This window comes from Scophthalmus maximus, chromosome 22 (genome assembly GCF_022379125.1).
Source record: "Scophthalmus maximus strain ysfricsl-2021 chromosome 22, ASM2237912v1, whole genome shotgun sequence".
Classification (NCBI taxonomy): Eukaryota; Metazoa; Chordata; class Actinopteri; order Pleuronectiformes; family Scophthalmidae; genus Scophthalmus; species Scophthalmus maximus.
The window spans coordinates 1,822,039-1,834,361 of NC_061536.1; the positions used below are offsets into that span (position 1 = coordinate 1,822,039).

The 12,323-nt window shown below is 47.8% G+C and overlaps 1 protein-coding gene across 1 annotated transcript in view; it reads right to left on the minus strand.

The window, feature by feature from the left end:
* Nucleotides 1–12,323, minus strand: part of csmd2 (CUB and Sushi multiple domains 2) — a 232,902-nt gene that overhangs the window by 109,128 nt on the left and 111,451 nt on the right. The window contains exons 11-12 of the mRNA XM_047330254.1: nt 10,239–10,342; nt 3,422–3,534 (exon numbers count right to left, since the gene is read on the minus strand). Coding sequence (XP_047186210.1) covers nt 3,422–3,534; nt 10,239–10,342 — 217 coding nt within the window. The remainder of the gene's footprint in view (nt 1–3,421; nt 3,535–10,238; nt 10,343–12,323) is intronic.

A 12,323-nucleotide genomic window follows, 5' to 3' on the forward strand; every position in this document is an offset into this window, starting at 1 on the left:
ACGGTGTTCGGCTCTGCAGAAAGGTAGAAGAGCAATCTGAGAGTCCTCGCTGTTATGTTTACATGTCCTTTACAGTAACCTAGGTTGAGTGAGGCGTCCCCATCTGTAGAGTGTCATCGGTCTGGTCGTCACTGCACTTCCTCCTTGTTTTGCATAGAGACATTCTCCCTGTCTGGAACCACAGCCTGGATTCATATGACTGAATGGATATGAGCAATTAACAATGAATGACTGAGTGTTCATAGTTCATTATTGGCTGACAGGACAGACCAGCTTCTATATTTCATGACGATAAAATCAACGTGATGTCTCATCATGGATTTAATTTTACCATATTTTTTCCTAGAAGTTACTCGCTAATCTTGCAAATGTCTCTTATCTGTCTCTCTTTCCTTCTCCCCTGGAAATGTATCCTTGCCTTTACAGTGACAAACGTTCTCACTTGCACTGGAAGCTGACATCAGCGCTTTCAGGCACGCACGCACACACACACACACACACACACACACACACACACACAAACACACACCTATATGACCCCCCTTCGCCCTTAAAACCGCACACGCCAATTTCATTACAGCAAGATTTATGCATTTCTCTCTCTTTCACTCACTCACTCTTCTGTCTACTTTTGCGAGGATGCACTTTACATGTTGGAATGCTGAGGCATCCTATCGTGGCATCCAGATGGGGAAACACAGAGAGCGAATAAGCTCATCCATCCAGGAAATGATGGCAGAGCCTAATACGATTTTAAATCGCACCAGGGGTGATGCTGGGTATAAATCCATACCCAGTCCTAATGATGATCATCATTTAGAACACATATTTAGTGCTCACTGCTGTTTGGATGTATGGCTGTCCTGAGGCGGCCTTCATTCACAAGACAACTCATTGATCTAACGTGGAAGTCACCTTTAAAAAGGGGGGGATGCTGGGAGCAAGTTTTAAGCTGAGTCGGAGAGAGAATTGAGAGGGAAACAAATGAATCAAGTGTATAGGATCCAAAAGAAACCAGATCTAGGAGAAGAAACCAGCTATAAGCGCAACACAAAAATACTTGCACTTGCAAATACAATAACACACACACACACACACAATCATACAATCACTTGTCACTGGAACAGATTCACAGAAGAACCTAAAGTAGACAAAATGGAGGCAGTAAATTAGTGTCCTTTGAAGTGTGTGTGTGTGTGTGTGTGTGTGTGTGTGTGTGTGTGTGCACGTGTACTCTTGTCATTCATGGCCTGTGTTAATCTGTTGTTAGACAAATGTTTGTGAATGTATCCTGTCGCTGTGTGTATGTAGTGTATCAGATGATCTCACCACATACATAGAGGCAGGGGTGAAGGAAACAGCATTATATTATCATTAATAAGTGAAGAGATGTAATGGCACATTTGTTGTCCCCCTCTCCTTGACATTCTTTGAGTGATCCAAGCATTGTCATGGTACTCAAACTCACATTACTGACAACAATCACACTGCGGTCGTGTAGAGCCCAGGATGACATGAGGACTGTAATAGTAAAGTTTATTTGTATAACCCAATAACGCATTATGGACTTCACACGCCCACATCTGACCTGATTTTATGAGGACCTGCATATCTTGTTTGTGGGTACAGGTCGAATTCAAGAGCATTTTGTCAACGTATGGTTGCACATGGCACAACACGCTCCATCGTTAACTCAAAAAACAATACAAAGGACATGACCTCTGTGTCCCAAATGTAAGCGCCGGGCTTGCTAGCGTAAGCTTTTGCACACACGTGTACATAGATGTAATTATTTTTATTATTATTTTTGGAACCCAGCACTACAACGGCTGGGTTCAGACCTGCTCATGAGCATTAGCATTGACTTTGTTTGGAAGCAGTAGAATTTCAGCTGAAAGATTGAGGCCACTGCAGAGGGTGTGCAACCCTGCCGCACTCAAATGCATGGGTGTAGTGGGAGTGTGTGTGTACTGGCCTACTGGCATGACGATGTGTGCAGTTGCACTGATGATCAGGCTTAAAATACTAGTCACTGAGAAAGCAAATTAGAGTCTGGTTGCTCCAATCTGGGAGGTGAAGTGGTTCAAAGCATTTCTTCCCCTTCATTAAGTAGAACTCATTGTTTTAATTACACTTTGGTTCAGCGTGCTGTTCCGCTTTCTCTGTTATTTTTACAGATGAAAAATGAGCATCTGCGGGCAAAAGAAAAGACTTGCTGTGCTCGTGAGAGACAAACTGACAAACATACACACAGACAATAGAACACACAAACTGATTCACAAAGTCACACTGTCGCTCCTGTTTGTCTCTTCTTCACGAATGCATGCCAGCACATACACGTATTGATTAACATTTGAAGGTAAAAGGTATGGCGTTAACATTGTGCCTCTTTCCTGAGCGGGCCACCTGAGAAACGGAGCACGGGAAATGTATTTTGCAAGCACAAAATTATATTTTGAGAAGAGATGACAAGCAAGCAAGATGTAATTTTGTTTGCGCAAATACAAATTGATCCTGTGCTCAATAAATGTATTTGCATGTTTACCATCATCGATATAAACGTGCAATAATAACCCCTCTCATGCAGTTTTATGCATATACACTCAGACAAATTCTGGCTCTGTGCGCTGTCAGACCACAGCACACTCACACAGTGTCACTCTCTCCTTAACCTCTACGCTCACACACACTTAACATGGCACAGCATCATATTTGTGCCACAAAATCCACCAATCGGAGAAGGGATAATCATTGCCCGCTCATTGTTGTACAGAATATAGAACAAGTCAACTGCACTGCTCTGTTGTGGTATTTTTAAGAGATATCACTTGGGTCTAGGTTTTCTTTAAAGGCTTTGTAATTTAGCTGTCATGTGACAAAGCGCCTTGCCTATTTTTTGACACTCCTGGGATTCATTACAAAAGTCTTTCATGAGGCAGATGCAGCGTCTCTAATCCTAATGTTTTTTAAACTAAGCTGAGGATGATGAATGCAGGGACGGGTGACAATGTTACAGGCAAGTGAGGCAAAATGTGTAAGAGCCCATGATGTCAGCTTTGAGCACTAAGTCACAATGCTAGAGGGATACATGACCCAAAAATGTATTTCTTGAAATTTAGCATTTAATTCTACCTGAGGTCGTCCATGAAGAGTTCTGCTGGGTTCAAATTTTAAGGCAACTAGAACATATTATCATTTCTTAATTGACTGTGTCGGTGAAAGTTTGAAACGATGACGCACCACAGCATCATTGGTAAAAGTTTTCAGGAATCATGGCCATGACTTCATGTGATGTTACATCTCTTGATGCAGCTTGGGTGTGCGTTGAGTTGGGTACCTCAAACAAGTTATTTTCAAAACGCAGCAAGCAAAGCCAGCGCGTCCCACCAAGCGACAGCTGGAACCTTTGAAGCATCCTTACCTTCATAGGAAACCTTAAAGCCGAGGGAACCACTGGTGTCGTCTGTTTTGAAATTGAGCCACATCTGGTGACTGGTGCTGACCACCAGGTCTGGAGTGGTGGTACCAGACAGGCTGCAAGAGGAGAGATGAGAAGGCACATTTCTTAAGAAGAAATCCCTTTAATGTTGAACATGAATTGAACTTGAGAATGAAACTACATTTGGTGCTGCAACGTCATTTTTTTGTTTATTATAGTAATTAACATAATTATACAGTGAGCAATGTTTGTACTTCCTGCTTGATCTAGGCGTCTTTAAATAGTCTAAGGTCCAGTTACTACGATGTCATTAAAAAACTTGCAACTACAAACAGCAAAACTAGAACCTGATGTGATTTCCGAGTATCCCCCTCCACTTTTCCTACACACTATAGTGTTATAGATTTAATTTAAAATTTAAAATATTTGAATTGTCCATTTTTTCTGCCGTCAACCTAAATTCAATTGCAATATAATGACAAAGTGAAAAGATGTTATGAGATTGTTATTCTTTTTTTACTAACTCACCAAAAATCTAAATCTGAAATCATTCCTTTACAAAACTCTAAACTGTGTTCCACAGTAAAGGGTCTGACTATTTATCATTGCGTTAATTAAGTTTTGCATTATTAACGCAATTACGCTTGAGATTTCTTTACAACCTGATTGGAGGTGGTGTGGCCCAGACAGAGCCCAGCCCAGCCCTAAACCCATATAACATCTATAAAAAGACACAGATGCTTCCCATCCATTCTGACAGACCTTGAGAGGATCTGAGGGATCTGCCAGGGAGAATGGGATAAACTGCCCAAATCCAGGTTTCGCAAAGCTTGTAAAGACAATGGAGCCACTGCATGCATTCAACTATCTGACTTTAGTGCACTGAAACACTTGTAGGAAATTCCAGCCAGTGAAAACCTCTTTAACGCTAAATTGCGTGTTCCAAGAAAATGGGGAATGAAAGCCGGATCAGTCAATGCTACAGACGTAATTTAATCCTATCTGAATAGTAATTCCACCCAACTCTAATTAGTAAGTGTACAGCTGCAGAGTAAGTGATTAAAGGTTCTACTTTTAGTGACGGTACATGGAGAATGGTGGGAGGAGCAAGAAAGCGGTGTCTGGATAAGCTGGATCTGTTTTCGTCCTTTTTCTGCAGCCTTTTGTCTATCATGTGAGTTTCTGTAAACTCACCTCTGCATACTGTATGTGGGAGGAAAATTAACATATTGTAGTGAGCTGTGGGTTGCACTTCAGAGAAACACACAGACTCTGCTTGCTTCCGTTTAGAGGCTTTTATTATGATACGCCGCCGGACACAGACTGCCACGGTAACTCCTTTTCCCTTGAAACATGCAGGGGTGGCACGAACCCAGCCAAGTACCACACTCATGGTTCTGTGACAGAACCGGACTTACCAACATAAGGAGCACAGTAGAACGAGTACAAGAATACAGGAAAGACACTGAACTTAAATTAACACACTAAACTACATTTAACACCAGCAAACCCTCGGGCATAACTCCCAGCTTCCACAAACCCCGCCCCTTGGGTCGCCACACTGCCCCCTCCCAGACTGTTAGCTGTCCCCAGCAACCCATGAGTCCATCACAAAGTCCCACAAGCGCTGAGGAAGCCGCTGTGGCCGCCGCTGTGGCCGCCGTGCTCAGCCGGGCTGCTCGGCCCCCTGGGCCACAGGGACAGTGGGTGACTGGCCCCAGCTCTCTGCTTCGGGCTCCTCCGTGGGAGCCAGGGGCTGGTAGCGCACCAGGCGGTCACGATGGAGCACCACCCCCTGGTTCCGTTTGATCAGTCGGACTCGGTACACCACATCAGACAGTCTCTCAAGCACAGTACATGGCCCTACCCAGTGGCTGGTCAGCTCTGTTGAAAAACCCTTCTTCCGTTCTGGGCGATAAACCCACACCTGATCCCCCGGTGCAAAGTCTTCTCCTTTACAGCGGACGTCATAGGCCCGTTTCTGCTGAGCCCCAGCCTCAGCCAGAGCCTGCCTGGTCAACTGATGCACCTTCTGCAACCGCTCCCGGAGCTTGTAGAAGTAGCCCAGCCCCAGTGCCTCTCTCCGCTCAGGCTCTGGGGAGAACCAAACACCAAGTCCACAGGGGTGCGCAGTTCGTGGCAAAACATGAGTGCCGCAAGGGTGCACTTGGTCGACTGCAGAACCGCCGACCGATAGACCAAGAAGACCAGAGGCAGGTGTTGGTTCCAGTATCTTTGCCGGCGGCTGGTTAGGATAGCAAGCTGGGTGGCCAGGGTCCGGTTGAACCGTTCCACCAGTCCATCTCTTTGGGGGTGCAGCGGAGTGGTTTGGGTCTTCCTCACTCCCAGGCGTTGGCAGACTTCCTGGAAGACCTTGGCTTTGAAGCTGCGTCCCTGGTCGCTGTGCAGTTCCACAGGCGCCCCGAATCAGCAGAACATCTCTGTGACCAGCCACTCAGCTGTGGTGATGGCACTCTGGTCAGGAACTGCATATGCCTCTGGCCACTTGGTTAAGTAATCCATGGCCACCAGGACATAGCAATTCCCATGGTCTGTTACCAACCAGGTGACCCAACCTCGTACTGTTGCAAAGGGGCATGTGAGCGCCGAGTGGGCCCCTTCTTTGCAGTGCAGGAGTCACACCGGTGGACAAAAATCTCCACATTGTGGCGGCAGCCTGGCCAGTAGAACCGGGCTCGCAACCTGCGCAGGGTCTTGGCAACCCCAAAGTGGCCAACTCCTACAGTCCCATGAACTAGCTGGAGGACCAGGAGCTGGAAGATGTCGCGTCGGCCCTACGGAGCACTCCAGCACCTATGTAGAAGCCCATCCTGGAGAACAAGGTTGCCCCACTGGGAGTAAAGGGCCTTGATCTCCGGGTCCAGGGGGGGAACTGCACTCCACTCCGGTCGTTGCCCCGCCCCCAACCAGGCGTGGACCTGGGTGAGAACAGGATCTTGTTTCTGGTCCTTCTGAAGCTGCTGGGGCTCAAAGGTCTCAAAGAAGTCACTTTCAGGTGTGGTTTGCTGGAGGGCAGCCAGAATCCAGGGCACTCTGCACCACCGCTACTCGGTGAGTCGATGCTGTGCGGTCTTCTGCACACCGGCAGTACCTGCACTCCTCCCCCTCGCACGGTCGCCGAGACAGCGCATCTGCATTGCTGTGGAGTCGACCTAGACAATACTGGATGTCGAAGTCGTAATCCTGCAGGACTTCCAACCACCTGGCCAACTGCCCCTCTGGTTCTTTGAAGTTCACTATCTAGGTGAGAGAAGCGTGGTCCGTTCGCAGGCGGAACCTTTGCCCATACAGGTACGGACGGAAGTGGCGGAGACCCAGGATGACTGCAAGCAGCTCTCGTCGAGTGATGCAGTAGTTCCGCTCTGGCTTGCTGAGGGTGCGGCTGTAGTAAGCTACCATTTGCTCCCCCTGCTCTCCCTGTTGGGAGAGTACCGCACCCAGACCCACATTGCTGGCATCAGTGTCCACGATGAATGGTTTTGTGGGGTCGGGGTAGGTCAGCACTGGAGCCTGCACCTATCTGTCTGCAGTCTGCCAAAAGCTGAAGCACAGTCCTCAGTCCACACAAATGCCTGGCCTTTTTGGGTCAGTCGGTGCAGGGGACTGGCGATGGTGGCAAAGTCCTGGATGAAACGGCGGTAGTATGAGGCTAGGCCCAGGAAACTACGCAGCTCTGCAATGTTGGTAGGGACAGGCCAGTCTCTAACCGCTGCCACCTTCTCCGGGTCAGTGGCCACTCCCCGTGCACTGACCACATGACCCAGGAAGGCGGTCTCACTCCGGAAAAGGTGACATTTCTTTGGGTTGAGGCTCCGTCCAGCTTGGCGAATGGCTCCAAGGACATCCCTCAGGTTCTGCAGGGCCCCCTCAAAATCTGGAGCATGGGCCAACAGGTCATCCAGATAGACCATGCAGCGGCTCCGGGAGATGTTGGCCAAGACTCTCTCCATCAGCCGCTCGAAGGCCATTGCACAGGCCGAATGGCATCACCTTGAACTGCCACAGTCCCTGGCCTATGGTGAACGCTGTCTTGGGGCGTGCCTCAGGCGCCAGCTCCACCTGCCAGTAGCCACATCGGAGGTCGAGAGAGCTGAACCAAGCAGACCCTGCAATGTGGTCGAGGGCATCGTCGATGTGAGGCAGGGGGCAAGAGTCCTTGCGGGTGATGGCATTGAGGCGCCTGTAATCGACACAGAACCGCCAGGTGCCATCTTTTTTCTTCACCAAGAAAGCCGGTGCTGCCCATGGACTGCTGGAAGGCTCAATAATGCCAGCCTCAGCCATCTCCCGGTTCTTCTGCTCCGCAGCCAACCGCTTAGCAAGGGGGAGGCGACGGGGCCGCAGGCGGATGGGATGGGCATCCCAAGTGGCGATGTCGTGAAGAACCAGGTTGGTGTGGGTGCAGTCCTCATCTCTGGCAGCAAAGACATCAGCAAAAGTTTCTAACAGTACTTGCAGCTGGTGTCTCTGTTCTTCGTCCAGGCCCTCGCAGCTCCTCTCCAGCAGGTCTGCCATAGCTCTCTCGCTCTCCGCCAACGATGCAACCTCTGGCTGCTGTTGGGTGTGGGTCTCCAAGGGCTTAGAGGACTTTGCAGACGCCCAACAAACCTAAACTTCACCCGACCATTGGAGAGCTATAGCTTCTGTGCCCAAGTATAATGTGAACTTAGACACATCTGTGACCTTTTCCCCATCATCTTTGCTTTGTCGCCAGTCACTGTTGTTATGTGGCGCCTGGTAGAGTCCCAGCCCTTGGGTGCAGGTCCCCCCGTACCTGGCAAGATTCCAGACCGAACGAGGGAGATGGTGGAGCCCGTGTCCACCAGATAGATTGACGCTGTTCTCGCCGGCTGCCCGCCGGTGGAAGTTCCGGAAGCACGGCGTCATCGCCGGGCAGCATCGGCGCTGCTTCCTGCTGATCGAAGACTCCTCGGCATACAACCTGGCGATGAGTTCGTTGATGCCTCTGAGCGTTGCCATTGTTTTGTTCTATACATCCCACTTCTGACACCAATGTAGCGAGCTGTGGGTTGCACTTCAGGGAAACACACGGACTCTACTTGTTTGCTTCCGTTTAGAGGCTTTTATTTTGATACGCCGCCGGACACAGACTGCCGCGGTAACTCCTTGGCCCTCGCAACATGCAGGCATGGCACGAACCCAGCCAAGGACCAAACTCACGGTTCTGTGACAGAACCGGACTTATCAACACAACGAACACAGTAGAACGAGTACAAGAACACAGGAAAGACACTGAACTTAAATTAATACACTAAACTACATTCAACACCAGCGAACCCCGCCCCTTGGGTCACCACAATATGTTGTATGTCGGTAGAAGCAGAAAGTTCAGTTTCCATGTTGAAGGTTTTTGGGGGATTTGCACTTTGCATTGCCCCTGTCTTATAGTATTTGCACTATTTTAACCAACGGTGTATGATCCACTTCTCAAATGGGTCGATGAAGAAAATGGCATTCAGCTAGATCACTCAGCTAGATCACTTTCATATCCACATTGTAAACATACAGTAGGTCTGTGGTATGAATCATCGTCATCTAACCACTTTGGATAGTGTGCCATAATTCCCCTGCGACATAATTGCCATCTTGCACATTATTCTTCTTGGAGGCCTGCTCGCAGTGGTCTATCTGCTCATTACAATTATAACTCTCCCATGCGAGGCCATCATTTTTCCACATGGGAAAAAAAAAAACGTTTGTGGAAGATTCACACCAAATTGTCCTTTTCCATTATCAGAATGTCAGTTAAAAGTCTTTCAAGTGTAGGAGAAGAGGGGATTTGATTGGTTGTGACTCACTGCCTATTAACCACCACATTTATGACTGTGCTGCTGTAGGGTTACGTGCCTCTGACTGTAAAGTTGCAAAAGAAATAATTCCCCTCACTCTGCGCACGCATGCCCGCACCGCTGATTCACAAAAAGATGGTCCCAAGTTAAACTGTGCTGATAGCTGCAGTATATTCTCCGGCTCTAAACTGTTCTAGTTTGTTTGGGCGCAAGAGCAAATCCGGTCTCAATGACAGAATTGCCCGCTCCACTTTCATATCATAAAGAAGTCCATGAAGGGAGAGGTAGACCTTAATTGAATAGATTAGGTCATTTCAGTTTGTGTGTTGTGATAGTTTGTGCGAGTGAGAAAGATCTTCCCTCATCAACAAACCCCTCCTGCACAAAACTTTCCCTAATTTATCTCCCTCCTCCTCCCAGTTTCCACCTGGGTGAGGCACCCGCACATAAAAATGGATCTATAAAAACTTTATTAACGTGGTAAATTTTCGGCACAATTAATAACAACATCCTGTGAATTGTTAAGGGGCATCTGGTATTGCGATCTCCATTAGGGATCATCAATGTGCAGTTTGCAATTTTGCACCACATGGCTGCGATCTTGTTTTTAGCATTGAAAGAGAGCGATGATTGACAATGTGGTCCGGCATCTATTTTTCATGCGCTACTGCATCAGGTGGTGATGAAATGAAAGAGAAACAGTGCAACAGAGAGAGAAGGGCTGGAGGGTAAAGCGAAGAGCGACGGGCGCTGCTGGGCGCAGGGATGTAGAGGAGGCATGTGTGCCAAAAAAAGAAGAAAGGTGAAGAAGAAAGAAAGAAAATGACAGAATGTGATTACATGGAACATAAGTAGCAAAAATGAAAATGACTGCGAAGGGAACCTGGCGCAGAGTAAAAGCCAGAGGAAGTAAGAGAACAGACAGAAGACTGACGACACAAAGATGGGAGGTTGAGGGAGTTACTCACACGTGAAAGACGGTCTTCTGGTCTCCCACCACCTCGCCGTCACCCACCGTCAGGGTGTCATAGCCCCGCTCTAGGTCGAAATCCTCAAATGTCAGCTTAATCACCTAGACAACAGGAGGGACATCGCATAAGACAGTCATGAGCGACAGACATTCCAACGCTTCTTACACCGGGTGCAGAGGAGAAAACCCCTTCCCATCTGTGACTTTCCATCCCCCTGTCCATCAGTCTTTCATCTCTCAATCTCTTTGGAATATTTGTCCAGCTCATGTCCATTTACACATATGTACCAGCTGTGCATATGGTATCCAATACATTCAATTCATTATCTTGCAAATACTCATGCACCTTCACGAATCATCATTATATCTGATTCCAATCAGAATCCAATTCCTGTCCAATGTGTTTACTTTGCTGCATCTGACTTCCAGTCTGGTGATTACACTCTCCCTCTCAATAATCAGATATCTCATTGCCTGCCAGAAGCTCTGCATGACCCCTACTCTTTGCTCATCAAATCAGCAGGTTGCAGACTCGTTTGTGGCTCATTTAGCCAGACTTACAATGAGTTTAAGCACGTCAGGGAGATGTGGCCGGGGACTTCAGGTTGTGTACAAGGTGAATATATACATCATCAAAGGTGACTCCAGAAGTTTTTAAAGATTTAAGCATTGGATTTTAACCTAACACACCAAAAAGTGATACATTCATTTCATTTCAGAGGGAGAGATGGTGGAACAAGGTAAGACCAATAATAGGTGTGCCCTCGCTGAAGGAAGCAAGGGATGAGTCTAATAAAGACAGAGAAACACATGAGATTTCATTATGATAGTGCAACATGTTGATAAATAGAGACAAAAGTGCGGAGTAATATGGGAGACTGAAATATAAATACAAAAAAAGGCAAAAGCCAGCAGGACTTGCCTTGTCCCCCATTTTAAATTAGCTGCCACTGATTTCCGCCCAAATTCCTAATGTTTGAGAGAGCGAGGCCTAATGAAAAAGCTTATATAAATGCAAATTGCACTCTGTCCTATGTTAAAACCAGCGCCTAATGAATATTGCCAAGGTGGAGCGGAGAGATGGATGGCGCGCAGGAAAAATAGGTCCCGATCACTCGATTAATAGAGATTCATACCACAAACCCATCACACATGCCAGCCAACAGGTGAGGCACAAAGGGGGAAGGCATCGACCAAAACGGAAAGAGATAGATAGATACACACTTTGTATGTTTGCACTCTCTAAAAGCATCTCTGTCATTTTGGTAATTTTGGAACACAGACCCAAGTGTCCCTGAAGCTGTCGGTTGACGTCAAAGATTGTCAACTAAAAACAGCCGCGTTCACTGCCTCCAGGACACTGGGAAGGAGCGACACTTGTCAAGAACCCACATTAGTCATGATGTCATGAGGTGGGACTTAGGTCTCGAGGGGAGCTGTGTCACACCCACCTCCCTGCGTGCAGTTCCGCCCCAGTCTCCCGTCTGACCCAACGTCTCCTCTGGCTGGGACGGACGAGCAGGAATAGAAGCACATTACACCTCTAAACAGAAGGAACAGCCTCACTCCATCTTCATCTGGACGAGACGCAGAGCGAGAGACAGCCCAAAGTACTGTTGTCTGTTTCAGCGGGCTGCCTGCCGGGCATACCCAAGGTTGTCTATGTGTGCGTGTGTGTGAGTGTTGAGGGGGGGGGGCTGCCTCTCACCTCACACAGCCTCTCCCTCACTCGTCGGATGCAATAAGAAAACCGATCTATACAACCATTTTGTCAGATTTCAGAGAAGAATATTTGGCAGCGAAGCAGCTGGGCAGCCTTGAACGCAACTCCAAAGTCGATGGACTGAGCAGAATGGCTATGACACACTCATGATATCCTCTGAGCATGCTCTCAAAACCTCTCCATTAGTCTTTGGTCCGTCTCTACACTCTTGTCTCCTCTCTCTCGCCACAGGTTGTTCCAACAGCTCTCTTTGTCTTCGGTTGGCTCAGGTCCAGAGTTCTTTTCACCCCTTTCATTACCCTTATCTCTCACATTTGTCCACAGGAGAGCTTCTGTCACACGGTGGATTCACGGACCCCA